General features: G+C 26.8%; 1 protein-coding gene across 1 annotated transcript; it reads left to right on the top strand.

Annotated features, from left to right (window-relative positions):
- The first annotated feature begins 320 nt into the window (after positions 1–320).
- On the top strand, positions 321–23,359 carry LOC113558211 (dynein heavy chain 2, axonemal-like). Its single transcript, XM_026963707.1, has 55 exons — positions 321–404; positions 2,271–2,491; positions 2,559–2,716; positions 2,788–2,954; positions 3,553–3,702; positions 3,781–3,939; positions 4,323–4,417; positions 4,487–4,687; positions 4,757–4,884; positions 4,958–5,181; positions 6,373–6,671; positions 6,746–6,869; positions 6,940–7,091; positions 7,149–7,260; positions 7,321–7,459; positions 7,533–7,747; positions 7,818–7,926; positions 7,986–8,113; positions 8,169–8,388; positions 8,483–8,824; positions 8,914–9,386; positions 9,478–9,822; positions 10,205–10,319; positions 10,488–10,624; positions 10,706–10,865; positions 10,932–11,139; positions 11,198–11,386; positions 11,439–11,716; positions 11,847–12,176; positions 12,254–12,363; positions 12,496–12,611; positions 12,686–12,996; positions 13,066–13,334; positions 13,392–13,531; positions 14,467–14,611; positions 15,620–15,652; positions 15,716–15,861; positions 15,920–16,247; positions 16,334–16,498; positions 16,558–16,724; positions 16,812–16,983; positions 17,040–17,619; positions 17,696–18,123; positions 18,267–18,633; positions 18,693–18,839; positions 18,894–19,194; positions 19,251–19,467; positions 19,542–19,733; positions 19,858–20,042; positions 20,858–21,188; positions 22,371–22,521; positions 22,593–22,747; positions 22,826–22,915; positions 22,993–23,140; positions 23,208–23,359. Exons 1-55 carry the CDS (start codon positions 321–323, stop codon positions 23,357–23,359), a joined length of 11,208 nt encoding a protein of 3,735 aa, XP_026819508.1.
- Positions 23,360–23,900: the final 541 nt, after the last annotated feature.

Below are 23,900 nucleotides of genomic sequence, written 5' to 3'. Positions count from 1 at the left end.
CATGTGTCTAGGTGATAAGAAAGTATAATAATCAATTTAAAGAAAACGTATTGTGGGCAAAAGCCAAGCCCGTGTACAAATTTATCGAACGCTGCAAAAATTTAAAATATATATTGAAATCAAAAATAGTATTTAAAAGGTATCGATTTTATATAATAACTGTACATGACAGTCGCTGTTTATTGAAATGATAATAGCGATTAATGTAGGTTACTTAGTGACTGATTTTGACAAAATATTTTACCAGGTTAAACGTATACCATATAGACGTACCGAAACCAAATTTTTCGTTCACCCCGGGGAAATATTTCGTTAGAAATATGGATAAAACCGAACAACAATTCGATGCTGATATCAACGAATTGAAAGTTCCTTTAACTAAGATTTTCAATGTGCTCGACGATGTTTGGAATTATCATAACGATAGGTAACGAGCGATTAATAAGTTATGTGTATGGTGTAACAAATCGCATTGAATTAATTTAATTATTTGTGTTTATAATATTTTATAAGGTTTTATTGTCGACGAAAAATTTTACGATATAAATAGACATAAATAGACATCGATTGAATCGTATCATATTAAATTCAGATGGGAGCAATGAATACATTGATTTTACAATGATATAGGGTTTTTTTGTCTGTCGTCACATTTTGCGATAGTAAAATTGCTTTGATTTTTTATAAAGGCGTTGGTTTCTTGTAGAAAATTGGATTTAGTTGGTAATCTAGAGAAATAAAAGTAAAAAAATTCTCATCACATTTTTATAATCAAAAAACAAAAAAATAATAGTAATAATAATAATAATTAAAGGAAAAACAGAAATTTTGTAGTCAGTATTTTTTTTGTGTGTGTGTGTGTGTGTGTGTGTGTGTGTGATTCCAAGGTAAATGATTATAGATACTTAAAATTTTCACTAAATGTTTAAATATTTATTTTTTATTTATGATAAAATTTTCAAAATATTTCTACTCTTTTTGAGCTATAAATGGGCATGACTGCATGAGAAATATTTAATTTTTTTTATATAAATGTTGATAAAAATGTATGAATCGATAAAAATACTTAAAATTTAATAAAAGGTTTAATTAAGTTATTTATTTTCTAATTGAAAAATATCAACAATATTTAGAGATAATAATTTTTATAATTATTTAAAGTTGGAATTTTGACAAAATTCGTCAAAATCGCAAAAATTGCAAACTATTTTATTGTTAGAAATTCATATTTGTTCCTTTTTTGTTATACTTAAGTTTTGAAAATTGTATACGAGATTCTTCGTACTGGAACGTTAAAATCAAAAAAATATATAAAGATAATTATATTTTATAAATATTATTTATTTCTAGTGTATATATTTTTACTGTCTTATGGTATTTACAAAAAATGTTCAATTTTTAGTTATACAAGTTTAAACACGGTATAAATATATAATATACTTTGATAATTAAATACTTATAATATAATATGTTTTTAGGAAAAAATTATATTAATGTTATTACTAAAAATAAACTAAATTATTTTAACAGCTACCTATATAACATAAAAAATATAAAGAAGTATACTTATGATATAAGCTAATAGACTATCTCCGCTTAGGACCATTTAAATGATACATCATTGAATTTAAATTGAACATATCCACAAGTGACACACTCGTCACCTGCTGTACATTGCAGAGCGATACCATTTGCCTACTGTTGTACAAAAATAAACTATTAATAATGTAAAATTTGTTAACACAAATGAATCGTTTGAAAAATATATTTCAACAATTTTTTTTTTCAAAATAACAATGAACTTAAGTATTAATTTATTTGATAATAGATTTCAGAGTAAAGTCAAACAATTATGTTTAAAAATCGAAGGGATAACGGACATGGCGTTGAAAACAGCCTGCAATGAAATAGATTGCATTAAAATATTACAGGGTTTACGATATTTCGTCGAGTGGCCGCCACTTAAGTACTATTTTCGTTTACAGACTAAATTAGTATATAAATTTTTAATGGACTATATTGCATCGGTGGTGGATAAAAATGAGTATTGGATACCTCACTATATGCCAAAATACTCGGGGATTTGTATAATGGCCATCACCCAGTACAACAAAATAACAATACTAAAAAATGTAAATTTATGCACTAATAATTATCATAACATAATATACATTAGTTATTTAGCCAAAATAATATTCGATATTTTTAAACACATTTCCAAAATATTATTTTCAACACTGTCTAATAAAATGCGGACCTATATGAAATAGGCTATCTTCGACCGGCCGTGGTTATTAACAAATTCTCTCGCTAAACAATTACGGGAGGCGTATTCTTCTTATGCAGACCTTTATCAGCGAAGGCTTAAGACTTCATTTAGAGCCTGGTGGGATCAGATTGATCCAGAAATCGAAGATCAACTGGACAACCATATTTTTATAAAAAATCAATTATCAAATCGTTGTTGGAAATTTACTTTAGGCCTAAAAAGGTATACCTAGATACATAAGTCTTATCATCTATTAGAAATGCACAAATTATTATGTTTTCTTGTAAAGTCACATCTATGATTTGACCGATGAAATTGTTTGCTGGAAGTTGATCAAAGTAGGAATGCCATATGAATACTCGGAATTTACCAAAATTGCTAAACAAATACGAATCTTACATAAAAACGTGACAGTGGTTCTGAAGGACTACAATTACATCATTGCTGGTACGTTTTAGCATTGTAGTTGATAATATTGTCTGAGGTAAGTTAATTTATGTCGTATGTATGGAATACAGGCTTATCTAAACAAGAAATACAAATGTTTTATGAAACAATAAATACGTGCGTTACGACAATAGATCCGCTGGCTACTAAATATACTTGGTCTCAATCAGACAATGTTAACAAATATCTTCCCAAATGTTATCAACAATTGGAATCAGTTAAGTCTTGTTTGAGTAAAGTTTATTACGGAAGATTTAAAAATATTTATATTTCTTATCGATCTATCAATAATAATGTTCAGGTCCAAAACATTGAAAATTGTTATAAGCAATGCAATACTGAAATTGTTGAAATATGTACACAAATATCTAATACGCCATTGTTCGGCAATGAACTAGAACTTATAAAAATAAATGGTTTGAATCATAAGAAGAAGAATGTCAGGTTTTGATTTTAAGTTTTTATTTTTTTAAATACTTTTTACTTAATACATAAACTAAAAAGATTTTTATTTCAATAGTAATAGAAATTCGGTCTTGAAAATTATCGGCTATTATAATGAAATTATTAGATACGTGACTGTTGTGTATGAAATATTTGAAAAAAACATTAAGCGTGTATGTAAAACCGTTATAAAATATTATGTTAGCTGTTTACAAATTAAAAATATGTATTGAGGTATACATTAATTCATCGCAAAAATAAATTGAGAAATTACGTTTTAAAACTATATTTGAATTCCAAAAATAGAAAAAAAAAATATATTTAAACTTGCAAATAAAAATGATGAATTAAAAATATTTACAAGTTCTTTAACAAATATTAACTGTAAATAGATTATGTTATTTTGGAAACACTACCTAATCAAAATTGATACTCTCGTACATAAGTCGTTAGTTCTTAATGTCAGATGGTCGATGAAAAACACTTTAGCACAACGAAGGGAAACTGTGTTTTTGATAAACGTCAGTTTGCATGGAAATGAGGTATGATTGATGGAAACTATACATTGTTGCTCTAACCTTTTTTGTTCACAACAAATCAATTGGTATGGTTGTCGGCAGATCAAATACCATCCGAGTTTATTACAAATAGTGGTATATTCCATGAAAGTACTTTTGGATATGACAACAGCATTAAAAGTTATACCCAGGTTGTGTCATACATTTAAAATCACGAACGTTAATCTGATGCCATACAGCTATGCGATCGCACACGACCAAGTGTGTTCTGACCTGCAGACGGAGATCGATATCAGTACGTCAAAATCAGAAATAACATTAATTTACTATTATTTGTTCACTAAAAATGAACCACAAATTTAATCTACGACACAATATTCCCGTGTTTATGTCGTAAACTTGTGTAAACTTATTATATATAAATTAACTATTACCTATGTTGTTATAACTTAATACACTCTAACGAGGTTGGTCGAGAGTTTATTTTTTAAACGATGTTTTTGACTTCAGTTCAATACAACCACAGTGTATTAATATTACGTTGGCCGTACGTGTTAAATTAGTAAATTTTTATTCTTGTGTTTTATTTAGCAACGAAGGATTTATTGATACAAATAAATAATTATATGAATACTTTTACGCAGTACAGTGATATTTGGACTAGGGACAAACAATATCATTTTAATAAATTTGAATCCAATGCGCATAATGCGGATTCCATTGATAAAGAAATTATGCTGTATGACAAATCAAACATACATTTTATAAATATCATATAATAATAAATTGTTATTAAATATATTTGCAGGTACCTCAGTTATATAAGCAAATTAAACGAGATGGAGACCGAAACGGCAGTATCTTGTAGTATTGTTAAGATCAGCGATATGATGAAGCAAATTATAAGACACTGTCAAGATTGGATTTCAAATTATTCAATATTACTTTTAGGCGAAACGACCACCCTTATCGAAGGATTTTATGACTATATTAAAATGAACGGTGAACGGTAGGTTTGAAACGTTACTACATATAATTAAAATAGAGTAATATGAGTTATTTGCTTTAAATTTAATAGTGTGCTGTTACCACCAGTTAACCTGGACGAAATGGTGGAATTTATTGAATATAAAAAAAAAGTAGATTTAGAATGTATTGCCAAAAAAGAAGATATAAATTTAATCACTAAAAACGTGCTTATTATAGGTGTGTTTTCGATTAGATCTAAAATTATTTTAATTTTATGAAGGAACGTCATAGTTATATTTACCCTTTATAGACAAACATGAAATAGAAATGTCAGATATATTACGAAGCTTGTATAATAATTTACATAATTCGTGGAATAATTATACGATCTTATTGAATGAAGCGGAAGTGATGTTAAAAGAGAAACAAGAAGCATTCCACGACATGGTATTACGCGATCAAGAAATTTTCAAGGAAAATGTTGAAGATTTTAATACAATTTGGGAAGAATTTAAAGAAACCGAATCCAAAAATGTAGAATTGACTTCAAGAGGTTCGTTTAATACACTCTTATCGAAATTAGTTTTTATCATATTATTAATTTTGATAAATAAATTAAACTTAAATTGTATACAATGTATTCAATCATACTTCATTAAATTAATAATAATTATAAAATATATAAAACTATATTCGATAAGTACCAAAGAAAAGAATACAATTTTTAATACGTTTAAAAATACATTAATAAATGCCATAGTTTATTTGAGATTCTAAGTGCAACAGTGATAAGATTATATCAGTTTTACAGCTATTAAATTATTATTATTTTTTAATTTATTTTTTTAGTAACCACTGTTTTAAGTAGAACAAATACTTAAATATTTAACTTAAAGGGAGCTTACAGGTAAAAAATTGAATATATTTTTTATTTGGAAACACTTAATATTAAGATAATACTATAAATTATTAATATTATGTTAGAAGTAGAAATTTAAAAGTGCTTATAGTTGTGAAAAACATATTATGTATACTAAAAAAATTATTTCTGAGTAAAGGTGTATGCGAATATAATACAAGATTCTTCAAAATTTTATATCACAGCTATTAAAAAATTTTACAACTTTTTTATGATCATTTGGATTTCAAGTTGACAAAATTCGTCAAAATCCTAAATTATTTTGTAGACATAGAAACTAAAGACTGATACACCGTCTCCACTTAGAATCGTTTTTAATCATATTCAATGAATTATCATTGATTTCAAATTACAGTTGACTACTCAATTTACGATATACACGCAACACCTTTCATACATCAAAGCTAATTTTTTGTAATTTTACATTATATTACAGCGGCTTTAGTTCGCTTGTCAATACTGCGGGGAAAATATCAAAAAATAAAAAGGGAAGAAAAACAATTAAAATATAATCTTGCAATATTTAATTTGAAATATGTGAAGCCACCACGACTTAATATGAAAAAAGTGAATTAAATCATTTTAATATTACATAACTCACTAAAATTGATTTTAAATTAGTTAATTTATTATTTATAAAATAATGATTTTAAATTGATTAACAAATGTTTCAATATATTAACTTAATTGAATGTTAAGAAAACAATGAGTTAAAAACTATTAAATTAGTAATTACATTTCATAATGGTTTAAGATTCATTATAATATCAAAAAATATTATAACACATTGTATGTAATTCTCTTAGGAAATGGTTTTCTTACATGAAACTTTTAAAATTGCTCGAAGTTGGGATAATACTTGGAAAAAATATAAATCTGCCAATTTTTGGGCAATTAAAGTATCTAAAATAGAAGTATCCGTACAAACTATTTACAAAGTGTTAACTTCTGCATTGAGATTGCAAAAAGATCAAAGTTGGAAAATAATAGAAATCAAACGCGATATTATAGACGCTTTTAGGCGTGTTCTACCACTAATTAATGATTTGAAAAATCCAGCAATGCGCAACCGCCACTGGGATGAAGTACGAGAAGCGATGACTAAGTTAGTGATTATTATAGTACCTATTATTATATAATAAAAAATCTCCAAATTTAAAATTGAATGACATTCCAAAGATATTTCAATGAAACTGATCCCAGTTTTACTTTGGAATTAATAATGCAAATGCAAATGCAAAAATACGGAAATCAAATAAGTGAAATTTCAAGTAAAGCAACAATGGAACTAAATATAGAAAACGTAAAAGTCTTCCAATATGTATTAATTAAATATATATTTAACCTACGCAATTATTTATATTTCTACTTAGTCAATAAAATCAATAGCAGATACATGGACTTACATGGATTTAAACATAAGTTATTCTAGTGATGAAGACATATATCGTATTTCAGTATCCGATGAAACATTACAAATGTTAGAAGAACATCTAGTGCAACTATATTCTATGAAAGGATCAAAGTAAAATAATCATTATTTAATCCTTTTTAATTTTTATTTACAAATATTTTTGTTTAGATATATTTCCATATTCTTCAAGGAGGCCGACTATTGGTCAAAAGGAATTTCCCTCGTCACAGAAGTTTTAGAAATAACACTTTCTGTTCAAAAACAATTTTTATATGCAATGGTATATACAAATTGTTAATAACTTATGTATTTATTTCTTTAATTTCTTTTACCATCTTAGAACATATTTAAAGGAGATGATATTCGCAAACAAATTCCAAAAGAAGCAAACGACTTTGATTTATTAACACAAGAGTGGAAACAGATAACATATAAAATGTTTACAGACAGTAATCTGTTTAAGGCAACCCGTTCAAAACGTATATATCGTGTTTCTACAATATATATTAGAATTTATTAATCTTTATTGTTCTAAATTAAATTTATACTTAGCTCTATTAAAAAAATTGAATGCCATGAGTGCGCGGTTAGAAGAAACCCAGAGAGCACTAGAGTTATACATGGAGACAAAGCGAAACATCTTTCCCCGGTTTTATTTTATATCCAACGATGACTTATTAGATATACTAGTACATTCAAATAATCCAAAGCGTCTGCAACCACATTTTAAAAAATGTTTCGACAATATTAACAAATTAAAACTCACAGTAAGTAACATAATAACAATACTTAATATTTTCATACAATATGACGTATTATTAAAAATTTAAATTAAAGGATAATGAAAAATACGCCATAGGAATGTATTCGGCTGACGGAGAATACATACCTTTCATTTCTAATGTTGAGTGTTCTGGACCTGTAGAATATTGGCTTAGTACTGTTGGTAAATTTCGTAAATTTCTTTAAATTCTCTCGCAATTAAAATTGCATGTTTAATTATAGAATCAGTAATGCGAAATACACTTAAAAATAAGTTGAAATTTGTACTAGAGGCATTGAAGAAAAACCTTAAGACTCGTGATCAATGGATATTAAACTGGCCAGGACAATTGTGTATTACAGCATCTCAAGTGTGTTTTTTTTTTTTTTTAATTTTTAGTTTATTGCATCATAATGATTTTTAAGATCCACTGGACAGCCCAATGTACAGTAGCGTTATTACAATCCAAACATGCTGGAGTCAGTAAACCGTTAAAACAACTCAGGAAAAAACAGAAAAAAATGTTATTAAGATTTTCGGATGCTATTCGTGGAGATCTTGCAAAAATAGATCGTTTAAAAATTGTTTCATTGGTCACTATCGAAATACATGCTAGAGATGTAGTCGATCATATGTATAATTCTAGTAAGTGAAATATTAATTATACAAATCTAATCTTAATCTGTTTGATTAATAATAATCAAGAACCTTTCTTCTTCTTGTGATTAACCGTATACAGAGTGTATTGACGTGACCGACTTTGAATGGATGTCACAATTACGATTTTATTGGAATAAAAAAGAAAGCGAACTAACCATCCGACAAACAAATACTGAACAACAATATGGCTATGAGTACTTAGGTAATTCTGGGAGATTAGTCATCACGCCATTGACAGATAGATGTTATATAACAATGACTACTGCACTAAATTTGTTTCGTGGCGGTAGCCCAAAAGGACCTGCAGGTACAGGAAAAACTGAAACTGTAAAAGATTTAGGGAAAAATTTAGCATATTATGTCATTGTCATAAATTGCTCAGATGGCTTGGATTATAAGAGCATGGGACGTATGTTTTCCGGTAAATATACACCACATTTTGTACTATGTTACTTTTATTCTACCATTTATCTTAATTTTTATTCTATATCTTAATCTTGTTACTAAAAGGACTTGCACAACAAGGTGCTTGGGGTTGTTTTGATGAATTTAATCGTATAAATATCGAAGTGTTGTCAGTCGTAGCACAACAAATATTGTCTATATATTCTGCCCTCGCCTCTCAAAAACATAAATTCGTATTCGAAGGCACACCTATCAGACTCATACGTACGTGTGGTATTTTTATAACAATGAATCCTGGATACGCCGGTAGGACAGAATTACCTGATAATTTAAAGTCAATGTTCCGTGCCATATCCATGATGGTTCCTGACAGCAAACTCATTGCTGAGATCATGTTATTTGGAGAAGGTTTTAGAGAAACCAGAGTCTTAGCCAACAAAGTTTACATTTTATTCGTGTTGTGTAAACAAAAACTTAGCAAACAAGATCATTACGAATTTGGACTTAGAGGCCTAGTTTCGTTAATAAGATATGCCGGACAGTGTAGACGACAAAATCCGAGTATGATAGATGACGAGGTATAAACTACTTTTACGTATTAAACAATGAATATTTGAAAAATAAATAAATTGATTTGTCACTAATTTTAATATTAAAATATGTAATTAGGTTCTATTATTGGCAATGCATAACATGAATTTAGCAAAACTTACAGTAGATGATCTTCCAATATTTTTGGGCATTGCAAAAGATTTATTTCCCAGTATCACTCTACCAGAAATTAAAAACGATCAACTTATCCGTGCAATAAAGCAATGTATGGCAAAAAAAAATCATCAACCATCAGAAGCTGCTATTGCAAAAATCATTCAGTTGTATGAAACCAAAGTTTCTAGGCATTCTGTCATGATATTGGGACCCACTGGAGCGGCAAAAACTGCTACATGGAAAACTTTAAAAGAGGCAATGGAATTATTAAAAACAGAGAAAATTGAATCATTTGTATCAGTTACTGTAAGTCTAAAGTTTTTATTTTAAATAAAAAGGGAGTAAAACATGTTATAAATAAATATAGTTTGAGTTACTGTACTCAATATACTTTGTTTCATATAAGAGTACCTCCATGATCGTCTTTTGTGCGCGGAGGTGGTAATGGGTACTGGTTACCATCTGAGGTTTTTATTATATCATGCAAAGCAAAGAAATACAATAATAGTAATAACATAATTATAAATTACAATGTGATCACTTATCATGCTGAAACACCAAAATAAATTATTGAATTAAAAATGATTTAGAATTTTTAAAGTACAATTTTTAGTCATTTTACAGTATTTATATTTCATATTTGTATATATTTATGTGTATGTTGTATATTGTCTAAATTATTTAATAGGAATATCCTTTGAATCCTAAAGCACTCACCCTTGGTGAACTATATGGAGAATATAATTCTTCTCAAGATTGGATGGATGGTGTATTATCATCTTTGATGCGTACAGTTTGTTCAGGTTATTAATATTTTTAAATATACAAATCATGAAATCATAACAACTCAATTGTTTATAACAAATTATATTTAATACTTAAAATAACGTGTTTTTTTAAATTATTTTACTTTATTTATTTAATTGATGTAATATATATATATATATATATATATATTATCAAAATCACAGATAATAGTCTTGAACAAAAATGGATACTATTCGATGGCCCAGTTGATGCCCTTTGGATAGAAAATATGAATTCGGTGATGGACGACAATAAAGTATTGACGCTTATTAATAGCGAACGAATTACAATGCCTGAACAGGTAAAGCAATTGTAATACATTTAAACGACAAACATTGTATAAATATACTGGGAAACATTTGATACTGACTATTCAAATTAGGTTACCCTTCTTTTTGAAGTAGAAGACTTAGCTGCTGCATCTCCAGCTACTGTTTCTAGATGTGGAATAGTGTACAATGACTATAAAGATTTTGGCTGGAATTTGTATTGTAAATCATGGTTAACAAAATTTCAATATCAACCATACAAGACTATTGTGAGTACCTAATGAATCATTGTTTTAAATATACATAATAATTAAATACAAAATTAATATTTTTAGATAGAAAAAAATTTTAATAAATATGTAACTGCTGTGCTTGAATTTAAGCGGTTAAACTGCGTTGAAACTGTTCCTTTACCCGAATTGAGTTCTATTGTTACATTATGTACATTACTTGAATGTTTTACATCTAATGATTTAGCTATTAATACGCCAACTGGATTAGAACCAGATGATTACGAACATCTTATTAAATTATGGTTTCTGTTTTGGTAACAACTAATACAAATAATTAAAAATATAAAATACATCTGAAAAATAACTTTACAGTGTGGTTTGGTCAATTTGTGCAGTAGTTAATGAAGATGGTCGTAAAAAAATTGACACTTTTTTTAGAGAGAAAGAAGTAGTATTTCCAGTAAGCGATACAGTTTATCACTATTACGTCGATACGAAATCTGCTCAATTTTATCACTGGGATAATTTTTTACGTGATAGTTCTTGGATATACAATACAGAGTACACATTGCATCATTTTTTGTATGCATCCGCTCAATAATTTTATTTTCAGATTACCTTTTTTCAAAATTATCGTTCCTACGATTGACACCGTTCGTTACAATTATCTTGTAGAAGCTTTTTTAAGTAAAAAGCGACCTGTATTATTAGTTGGCCCAGTTGGCACCGGAAAGACATTGACTGTTAAAAAAGCACTAGATGTTTTGGATAAAAATAAATTTTTAAATTTAACAATTAACATGTCAGCACAAACTACAGTGCATAATATTCAGGAAAACATTGAAGGACGATTGGAAAAACGTACAAAGGATACATACGTTCCTCTATCAAGTACTTAATACAACATTTTCAATGATAATATTATACATAAGATCTGCATCTTAAAAATTATATACAATCTCTATTCTCTTGGCACGTCTTTGTTTAATTATTTTTTTTTATTAACTACTTTGATATTCAGATAAGACGTTGGTGACATTTTTGGATGACATGAACATGCCTGAAAAAGAAATTTATGGAGCTCAAGCACCACTAGAATTGATTCGACAATGGATAGACTACGAGTATTGGTTTGATCGACATAGTCGATTATTGAAGTATGTGAAGAATATGCTCCTGATTGGTGCAATGGGACCACCTGGAAGCGGCAGGAGCACCATTAGTAATAGACTGTTGAGTTCCTTTAGTGTGATAAACTTAACGTTTCCCGAAGAAGCGCAAATATCAAACATTTACATGTCAATGTTAAGCCAACATTTAAAATCATTTGTAGAACACATACGCAACCTAAGTAAAGTTTGGATATTAAAATATGTTACTCTGTGTTGATATCATGATTATGTTGACAATTTTTTTTCCTCGTTTTAGGAAATGGATTAACCAACATGACATTAAATCTTTACAAAAGTGTAGTAGCTAATTTGCTGCCAACGCCAGCAAAAATGCACTATTTATTCAATTTGAGAGATATATCTAAAGTGCGTCATTCATCTTTTAATATAACATACAAATTCTATATTTATTAAGTTTATTTAAAAATATGCTGAAGATTTTTTTGACACATTGTTACGTGTATAATTCTGTCTCTTAATAGTTTATTTAATTTTTAGGTATTTCAAGGACTGTTGCGCAGTAATACCGATAGTCAGACAACTGACAATGCGATGTTGCGGCTTTGGTGTAATGAAGTGTTTCGCGTATTTAATGACAAATTAATCGACGAGAAGTAAATTATTCAAGATTCCTGTGATAATATGCAAACATTTAATAATTGTATTAATTCTGATAACTACGTTACAGCGATCGAGAATGGTTCATGGATCAAATTAATGTTCAACTGGGAAAACAATATGACATGACTTATCGAAGTCTATGCTCATCAGAACAAGGTCTAATATTCTGTGATTTTCTGAACAAGAATTCACGATACATGGAAGTTACAGATGAAAAATACCTACGTGAATTTATTAACGAAAGTTTAAACAATTACAATTTAAGCTTTGGAGTTATACCAATGAACCTCGTACTATTTAGGGACGCGATTGACCATATATGTCGTATCGTCAGAGTTATATCCCAACCAAGGGGCTATATAATGCTAGTCGGCATTGGTAAATTGTTACTTTTTTTTATTTTTCTGCTTTAATAATATTATGAAAATTGAATTATTTTTCTAATAGGTGGATCCGGGCGATCCTCACTTGCAAAAGTCGCGAACTGGTTATGTGATTACAAAATGTTTACAATTGAATTGAATAAATCGTATGCGATAGGAGATTTCAGAGAAGACTTAAAACGCTTGTATTATCAAACGGGAGTGAGAGATCAACCGACATCGTTTTTATTTAATGACACACAAATTGTAAATGAAATGTTTTTGGAGATCATAAATAACATATTAAGCACTGGTGAAGTACCACAACTGTACAAAGAAGAAGAGTTTGATGAGGTTAGGATACTTAATTCAAGTTGAAATACATTGTGAGTTTATTTTTACTTTCTTTAGATTAAAGAACAATTATCGAATGCTGCTAAAAGAGAAGGTGTTCCAGAAACAACAGATGATATTTATTCATTTTTCCTAGATCGCGTAAGAAGTAATCTTCACGTTGTTCTATGTCTTAGTCCGATTGGAATTAAATTTAGGTATGTTTAATTTAATCAATTAGTTATTAAAAAAAAAGAAAAGAAAAAATCAAGTTTTAAACACGAATGGGTGAACAGTACATTTTTATCATTTATTGTTGTAAATGGAAAACGTAAACTCTTTCTATAGGTGAGTAAAATATAGAGGACTGAATGTGGTTACTTTATCTAAAATATTATTTTTCAAACACGACATAAATTATATGATTTGCTGGGATCCATTTTTAGTTTTTGACTCATCGTCAAATTATTAATATTTGTGATGAAATAGTGACAATAGATTCTAAAAATTAGATGAGGTAAAAACAAAGACGATTATAATACATAAGGTATAATATATACTATACTATAGATTATAGTGATAATACTATACCATATTCGACGTAAATAATATGATACATTATAGAAATTTTCGATGATTACATACCCAGTGTATGGGTATACTGGGTTTGTAACACTTATAATTATTTACTTACTAAATTTTTAAGTAATTTGAGTAAATAAAAAAATCGATAGACAATATCTTTTATTATCGTTACAGACATGTCAATTTTTGTAGTAAAGAAAATGTAAACATTTTTTGTAATTCACTATTTAAACATAATTTCGTATATTTTCTAAATAAAAAGTATTTAAATAATATTCAATGTATGTTTTGATTATATCATATAGTGTATACATTTTCTTACTTCTACAATATCTATTTATACATTATCGTACAAATACGTGATCAAATAAATTTTTAATATCAAATCACAAAGAGTTATTTAGAACCATATAATCGATTTACTACAGATATAAAAAATAAATAGGTTCTTTTAGATTTTCTAGAAAAATTAAAAATATTTTTATTGATATTTCAAATATTTATAAATAGCTTTATAAAATAAATTATTTTACTGATTTTTGTTTTGTTTTTTAATTGTAAAAATTAGAACACGGTTACGTCAGTATCCTTCATTGGTAAACTGTACTACAATTGATTGGTTTTTGGATTGGCCTAAGGAAGCTTTACTTGAAGTGGCATTTAACTCTCTTAGTACTGTAGAAGTGTTGGCTACTATAACTGGTGCACCAAGAGTAAGAATAAAAATATATATAATTGATTATAAGTATAATGGATTACGAACAGACAATATTTTCTCGTGAAAAAATACTAGCATAACTATTTCCTCTAACAAAATTTTTAATTTCGGAAAAAAATACTGTGGAACTCACTTCTACTACATAGTAGGTTTCAAATACAACTCATCCTAAAATAGATCACTGCAATGGCATGGTTTACATTTTAATTCAATGTTCAAAAACTTTGTTTTTAATCTAAAAATAATTATCATATAAGGTACGGTAAAACTTGAAATACATTATATATATACACATTTTTCACATTTGTAAATTATATATGTACATATAAATATTATAATACCACGAATGGCTTGAACTACATTATCAAGCCACGATATCGTTGATTAATAATCACAAAAATGCTAAAAAAAAATTAATTACTATTGATAGCTTAAAAGTAGTTAATATGTTTTCAGAAATAAAAAGTAAACATATTACTAGTATTTTTTAAAGAAACTCTACACACATAAATTCTCCGTTTCGTTACAATTTAATATACAATTTATTAGAATGTTATAATTTAATGAAAAAATAATCATATACCTATATGGTAATGTAATGTCCCATAGTATCTATTAGAAGTCTTAAAAATTATTTCAATCATTAATTTTTTTTAATTATTTTTTATCCAATCATAGACTAAATAAAGTTATTTATTGTGTTAATAATCATTTTTTTTTATTGCTCTAGTATTTAAAATCAAAATGTAGATAATAGCCATGTAGGATACTATAGTTATACTTTTTATTCACCATTCTTTTCATTATTTTTTTAAAATAATTATTGTTGATACTATGATAATTCATTATTAATGTAAGCAACTAAGTATTCTTACTATATCCAACTTAAATTAGTAAATCTAACTAAGATAACAATTAAAAACTCCCAGATATACAAAAGACGTGCTTATAAAAACTTATTTTTACAGTTGTAAGATTAATTGTATATTAAATTTATTTTTAGGTATTCCATGTTGATTCAATATCTTTATCAGAGGTAATATTCACACAAATTAATATTATTTTTACGATTTATTTCTATTGTATTTCTATATTATAGTCGGAATTGAAACTATGTATTGCAAATATATTCGCTATTATTCACCACTCTGTAGGAGAATATTCTAAGATGATGATTTCAGAATTAAAGCGATACAATTACGTTACACCTACAAATTACTTAGAACTAGTAACTGGATATAAAGAGTACCTCAAATAGATAATATATATTGTATACATTAATTGATTAAGTTATTTTAAACAGAACATTACATAAGAAACGAATAGAGGTTGCGAATAAAGCAAATAAATTAAGAAATGGTTTGTTTAAAATAGACGATACCAGTGAAAAAGTAGCTGGAATGACAGTAGATTTAGAAAAAGCTACAAAAATTGTTCAGGCATATACCATGGAGTGTGATGAATTTCTATCAGTTATTTTAAAACAAACATCAATAGCTGACCAACAAAAAACTGAAGTTGACGAAAAAAGTATTAAAATCAAAGAAGAAGAGATTGTGTGCCAAGAATTGTATAAATTGGCAATGATTGATTTAGAAAAGGCTTTACCTGCGCTAGAAGAAGCTATGGAAGTGAATAATTATATAATAAATAACATTGATTTATTACAATTGGTAAATATAAGAATAGGCAGTATAAATATATACCTATTATCTAGGCTTTAAATGCACTCAATAAAAAAGATCTTGCTGAAGTAAAATCTTTTTCAAAACCACCACATAGAGTGAAATTAGTTTTAGAGGCTGTAATGATATTAAAACAATCTGAACCTAGTTGGACTGAAGCCAAAAGACAATTAGGAGATCCAAATTTTCTAACCCAGGTTAGTTTTTAAATAAAATAAGTTAAATACATTTAAGTTGTATTAAATAATACGTTTAGTTAAGAGATTTTGATAAAGATCACGTGTTACCGAAAGTATTAAGAAAAATAAACACATATACAGCAAATCCAGAGTTTGAACCGGATAAAGTAGGAGCTCAATCAATAGCTGCTAAATCACTTGCTCAGTGGGTCATCGCAATAGAAAAATATGCTATCATTTACAAGTACGACATATTACGAGTATACATATATATTATATATATGTATGTAATATATAAATACAAATATAAAAATATTTCTTTATATATTAGAATTGTAGCTCCCAAAAAAGAATCCGCCGATGCAGCATTGTCTGATCTTAAGCAAAAGGAAACTGAATTACTTACTGCACAACAGAAATTATCTGACATACAAATACTGTTATTGAAATTAAAAACCGATTTTGACAAAAAAATGGAAGAAAAAGAACAATTGGTTAAAAAGGTAAATTTAATTAATTAAAATTTGTATATTAATTAATAAAAAATGTTAATTTATAGGCAGATACTTTGAAAAGAAATCTTGATAGAGCAGCTTCATTAATTGAAGGACTATATGACGAAAAAATACGATGGACAGAAACTGTAAAACAATTAGATATAAATTTTGATTATTTACCGGGTGACTGTCTACTGAGTATAGCATTTGTTTCGTATATGGGTCCATTTTTATTTAAGTATAGAGATATACTTTTCAAACTATGGACAAATTCAGTGAAAGATATGAAAATTCCAAATAATCCAACATATGACAATAAAGATTTTCTATCTGATCCGGCTACTATAAGAAACTGGAATATTCATGGTTTACCCAACGATGACTTAAGCACAGAAAATGGAATTATTATAAGTCGTAGCTCGAGATGGCCATTGATTATAGATCCACAATGTCAAGCTTTGAAATGGATAAAACACATGGAAGCTGAAAACGATTTGAAAACTATTGATTTTTGTTTACCCAACTACATGAATATTTTGGAAATGGCACTACAAAATGGAAATCCAATATTGTTACAAATATCTTCTGAACATCTCGATCCCTCGGTGATGCCAGTTTTATCAAAATCGATTATAGAAAAAGGTAAATAAATCAAAGTCCATTGTTTGATATATTTTAAGAATAAAATAAATTCAGTAATCATTCATTTTTCTTTTAGAAAATCAACTTTATATTAAAATGGGTGATAATATGTTACCATATAATGATAATTTTAGATTTTTTATTACAACAAAATTGAGAAATCCGTATTATCCTCCTGAAATTTTTACACGAACAACAGTAGTTAATTTCGCAATTAAAGAAGAAGGCCTTGAAGACCAACTTTTGGACGTTGTGATCACAATGGAAAAACCAGAATTAAAAATACTTAAAGATAATCTAATAATTAACATTGATAAAGGTAAAAAAACACTGGTTGAACTGGAAGATGAACTTCTTAGACTTCTCAATGAGATTGAAGGATCGCTGTTAGAAAATGATGAACTTTTCCAAACATTAGATTCATCAAAAATTACATCAGCAAGTGTTAATGAACAACTTCAAACCTCTTTTTCAACTCAGATTGATATTGATGTTGCTCGAGAGGTATGACTAAATATTTATTGATTAAAAAAAAAAACATTTTTAACTAAATATAAATAAAATAAATCATAATATATAAATTAATATAATATTATTTAAAAGTATATTGACTTAAAAATGTATTTCAGTAAATGATTATTTTGCAGGGTTATAGAACTTGTGCTAAACGAGCATCCATTTTATTTTTTGTTCTTAATGAACTTAATCAAATCGATCCTATGTATCAATTTTCATTAGATGCATATATGGATTTATTTGAGAATTCAATAAGAAAAAGTGAAAAAAATGAAGTACTCTTTGAAAGATTAAATCATTTGAATTCTTACCATACATATGCAGTATATAAAAATACTTGTCGAGGGCTATTTGAAGTTCACAAATTATTATTTTCATTTCAAATAATCATAAGTTTATTAATGGCAGATGACTTAATACCTGCATATGAAATGGAATTTCTTTTAAAGGGTGGTATAGTAGTTAATAAAGTAGAACAGTCAGAAAATCCTTGTTCATGTATGTCTATAATTATTCAATCTTAAAAATGAAAAATACATTTTTATTTTATTTTAAAGCTTGGCTGTCGTCGTCCAATTGGGATAATATTTCCGAATTAAATAAATTACCGGGGTTTCTTGGAGTAGAAAAATCTTTTGAGCAGTTCTCTCGAGAATGGAAACAATGGTATATGTCTTCGAATCCGGAATCATTAAAACTTATTGGTGAATATTAATTAAGCTTAGATATATCAGTTAAAACTAATTTGTATCCAATAGGAAATTGGAATGAGAACACTAATTCATTTCAAAAAATGTTATTCGTAAGATCTTTGCGGTTAGACAGATTATCATTTGCGATATCAAATTTTATTGTCAGTAAGCTCGGTTCTAAGTTCATAGAACCACCAGTTATGGATGTTAAAAGTGCACTAGAAGATTCTAGTTGTAAGACACCATTGATATTTTTGTTATCTCCTGGTGTGGATCCAACTAATACATTAGTTGCTTTGGCTTCAAATTTTAATACAACTTATGCATCTCTATCTCTGGGTCAAGGCCAATCATTAGTTGCAACACAGTAATATAACTTAAAATTAAAACTTAATTTGAAATAATTTTTATTTATATCAATAGATTAATCGAAGAAGGTCAAAAAAAGGGCATGTGGGTATTTCTTGCTAATTGTCATCTTTCTTTGTCATGGATGCCACAATTAGATAAAATAGTTGATGTTATGCAAGATGGTAAATCTCACCCAGATTTCCGATTGTGGCTAAGTTCAAATCCTAATCCCGATTTTCCTATAGCGCTATTACAAAGCGCAATAAAAATGACAACTGAACCACCAAAAGTAATTAATAACAATTTAAAAATAACAAAAATAATAATAGTAATAATTTCGTATTAAATTGGTATTATAATCAGGGATTAAAAGCAAATATGAAACGTTTATACCAGAATATAACCGATCAACAGTTCGAAAAATGCAATTCACAAGAAAAATACAAAAAATTAATATTTTCACTTTGCTTTTTTCATTCAATATTAATTGAAAGAAAAAAATTTCAAAATCTTGGATGGAACGTGATTTACAGTTTTAGTGATTCCGATTTTGAAGTAAATTATTATATTATATTATATTTTAAGAATACTTGTAAATTTTTAATATTATATTGACTTAGAAATGACATTAGTGTAGTAGAATATAGCTAAAACATAATTTTTCAATTTTTTGTTTTAGGTATCAGAAAATTTACTATCCATATATTTAGATGAATATGAAGAAACTCCTTGGAAAGCTTTAAAATATTTAATTGCTGGAATTTGTTATGGTGGTCATGTTACTGACAACATGGACAGAAGACTTCTAGACACTTATATTGCACAATATTTTAATGAAGATGCAATTAAAACACCCCATTACAGGTATTGTATACCTATCATTTAATTTTATTATTGTTAAGTATAAACAAAAATATTCTCATAATTATTAATTAAGTTGAAAGCTACAGTCATTATTTACAACGATGTAATACGTAATCAATATTAATTATTAAAAACAATGCTTGGTATACTATTATAAATATTTTACTTAAATGTAAATAATTTTGTTCTATAATTATTTCGGATGATTAATATGCTACATTGAAATTACATACATTCCACATAACTTATAATCTTATAATAACTCACTAGGAAATTATGGTAAAATTCTATAAAATTATCTGTCATATATTTAATAATATATAAACTTTAACAATTATTAGAACTGTTGCAATATGTATATTATTTTTTTTTCATAAATTTGTATTAATTTAAATTTATTCAAAAGTCTTTTAACTATGAAAACTGTTATTCAATTATTTTAAAACCTATAATTTTCTATAAATAATTTAATATGGTTGAATACATGCTTGACAATTCTTAACACATGACTTATTTGTATACAGTCTATTATATATTTGTTAAAAAAAAAAAAACATTTATCCAATATGTAAATAGGTAATACATTTAAAGTAGGTATATAATTAAGATTTTTGGATATCTTTTAGTTTATTTGATTTATTGAAGATTATTTTTAAATATTCTAAAAATAGATTATATTTGTAACACCACAAAATATTTAAGTCTAGATCTTAAAAAACATTTAAGAAGTCGACACGTTCTTTTAAAAATATAACTAAAACTTTAATCGTTTATTCAAAATGCAGAAATAAGAAATATTTTTATGGTTTATATAGATTATCTTCATTATCAAATTATTTTATCCCAAGAGATGGAAATTTACAAATGTACAGAAATTATATTGATTCGTTGCCAAATGTAGATAGCCCCGAAATATTTGGACAACATGGTAATGCTGAAATGGCTTCTTTGATGGGAGAGAATCGTATAATTTGCGATGCCCTCATGATTTTACAAGGACAATCAACAGTAGCTGAAGAAAATACAGAAGGCAAAGTTTTAGATTTATCTTCTAAAATTCTAAAAAAACTACCGGATCTTATTGATTATGATACTACCGCAAAAAATATTAAAAGATTCCCATTGGATATTGTACTGTTACAAGAGGTATTTTTTGTGTCTTTTTTTGCTTTAAATTTATGAAAACCTAAATTAAATTAAGAGGATGTTGTTGTATATACGGGCCTGGGTATCCAACGAAAATCTTATAAATTAAATAACTTTTGTTCTAATCAATATTTTTTAAATAAATACTTTTAAATATAATACATAGACACCTGTCTTACATTTTTTATTTTTTTATTTTTAATTCTGAAAATAAAAAAAAAATAAAAAATTGATAAAAAATTTTCCGAAATTGTCAATTTGTGAATCTAATTTTGAAAAAAATATAGATGGTAAAAACATTTATTTTAGTCGAGTGGCTGATTTTTTACAAATATCAATATTCTCGTTAGGTAAATTACGATCTAATTCATGTTAGAAACATAATTATTTGAAAAAAAAAAAAAAAAAAAAAAATTGTAAAAAATCAGTCACTTGACTTAAATAAATTTTTTTACCATCTAAATTTTTTTTTAAATCAGATTTACAAATTTACTATTTTGAATATTTTGGACATTTTTATAGTCAGTTTTTAAGTTTTTTATTTTCGTTATTAAGAAAATAAAAATAAAAATGTAACGCAAGTTCCTATGAATTATATTTAAAAGACGTTTTATAAAAATATTTATTAGAACAAAAGAGATTTCATTATTTCATTTGACAGATCTCCGTACGACACCTTGTATATATACAGTAAAACTTCCATATAACAAAGTCGAATAAGCAACTAAAAAAAATTATAATATGGAGGAATTCGTTAAATAGAATTATGTATTCTCATTAACAATGAAGATCATAGTTCTTAAAAATATTTCGTTAAACAAAACATTTCGTAAAATGGAAGTTCGTTTTATGGAAGATTCACCGTATATATATATATATATAATTATATATACATTTTGAATGTTCAAAACTTACTTAGAAACATGTTGTTTGTTATTAACCTTAAATAGTTAAATATAATAATAAGGTTCGATTTAAACTAATATCAAAAATAACCGAATAACGTAAATTCTTTTAAACATAACATTTTACTAAGTTATGCTCAAGTAAGACGGAGACGGAGACCCTCATAAAATAATAAATATTACTAAAAAAAAAAAATATTATTTTTCCATTTACAATACATGTCAGTTAAATTAAGTAATAAATGTAATTATATTATACTATGATTGTTCTTTTTAGATACAACGTTATAATAGTTTATTAAGTGATATTAAAATATCATTAATCGGTCTAAAGAAAGGCATCAAGGGGCTAGCAGTAATGTCATCTGATCTTGAAAAGATATTCCAGTGTATAAATGAAGGTAGAGTCCCCGGTCAATGGCTCAAAAGTAATACAAAATTACAATACTTACACATAATACATTATTTATTAATATTTTCAATAAAAATAACCTTTTAGCATATCCGTCGTTAATGTCTCTGGGACCCTGGACTCAAGATTTAATAGAAAGAATCAATCATTTTAAAACTTGGGCAAACAAAACTCATCCACCTGTCCTATTTTGGCTGGGAGCTTATACTTACCCAATTACTTTTTTGACAGCTGTATTACAGGTAACTATTTATTGTTTTTATTGTTACCATTATTATTATTATTAATTATTATTTACGTATATTAAAAATATAATTTAGATTCATTCACGAAGTTCGAGTATTGCAATAGATTTACTCTATTGGGAATTCATTCCAATACCGTCAGAAAAGGAATCACTACCACCAAAAGTAATCATAGATATTATGATACTTTTATAATATTAAACAAGTATCTTACACAGTGATGATATTTAAAACTATTTTAGGAAGGAGCTTACGTACGAAATCTTTATTTAGAAGGAGCTGATTGGAATTTTAAAAAATCGTGTTTGTGTGAATCACTACCATTGAAATTTATTTCCAACTTACCAGTAATACATTTTAAACCCATCGAAAATGCAAGAATATCAAAAAGTACCTAATCATTAAAAATCAATATTTTTTTTATGCATATTATCTTAACATATTTACATATTTTTAGATTTCTACCAATGTCCAATATATTATTATCCTCTGCGGTGTGGTGAAGGAAAAGAATCTTTTATCATCATGATGTACCTTGATAGCGGGACGGAATCCCCAGACTATTGGATTAAACGAGCAACAGCTGTATTGCTTAATTTATCAGGCTAAACTAAAAATGTATTAAAACATTCAACTTTATTTACATTTAAACAATCTTTATCTTAATTAATAGTATAAACAATACTATGTGATGAATTAAAGAAATAATTACTACTTATTTTTATAATAAATGAAAAAAACACACAAATATAATATTTTAAAACTATAATTATTTAATATTAAAATGCTCAGTACAGAATAAAAATATATAATATCATAATATGCATTATATTGTACGACAAGTGTCAAGTATACAGTTTTTGATCTTAACGTGTACATTTCAACACTAAATTTCAGCACGTTTTTAAAAAGAATATTATACTAGTTAGTTTTTATAAATTTCAATTTAGAACTGACAAACTTTAATGATTTTAATTGATAGGGACAGACAACTTTAGGTAACCTATTCATGTTATATTATACACTCAAAATCATTATCAAACAAATATTTGATAAGTTTTTACAGATGCGTCTTTAGAATTTGCAAGGCTCCGTGAAATAACCTATGAACTTTCAAAGTTATAAATTTGGAACACTCAAAAGTGTATTT

This window comes from Rhopalosiphum maidis, chromosome 3 (genome assembly GCF_003676215.2).
Source record: "Rhopalosiphum maidis isolate BTI-1 chromosome 3, ASM367621v3, whole genome shotgun sequence".
NCBI classification, from domain to species: Eukaryota; Metazoa; Arthropoda; class Insecta; order Hemiptera; family Aphididae; genus Rhopalosiphum; species Rhopalosiphum maidis.
This window is presented reverse-complemented; position numbering and strand designations above follow the sequence as displayed.

Excerpts from the sequence above, each read along its gene's own strand:
- LOC113558211 (XM_026963707.1), top strand. The coding sequence starts at position 321 with ATGGATAAAACCGAACAACAATTCGATGCTGATATCAACGAATTGAAA. Across the intron at positions 8,825-8,913 it reads CATGGGACGTATGTTTTCCG|GACTTGCACAACAAGGTGCT; the intron begins GTAAATATACAC and ends TGTTACTAAAAG. Across the intron at positions 18,124-18,266 it reads ATATTGATGTTGCTCGAGAG|GGTTATAGAACTTGTGCTAA; the intron begins GTATGACTAAAT and ends ATTATTTTGCAG.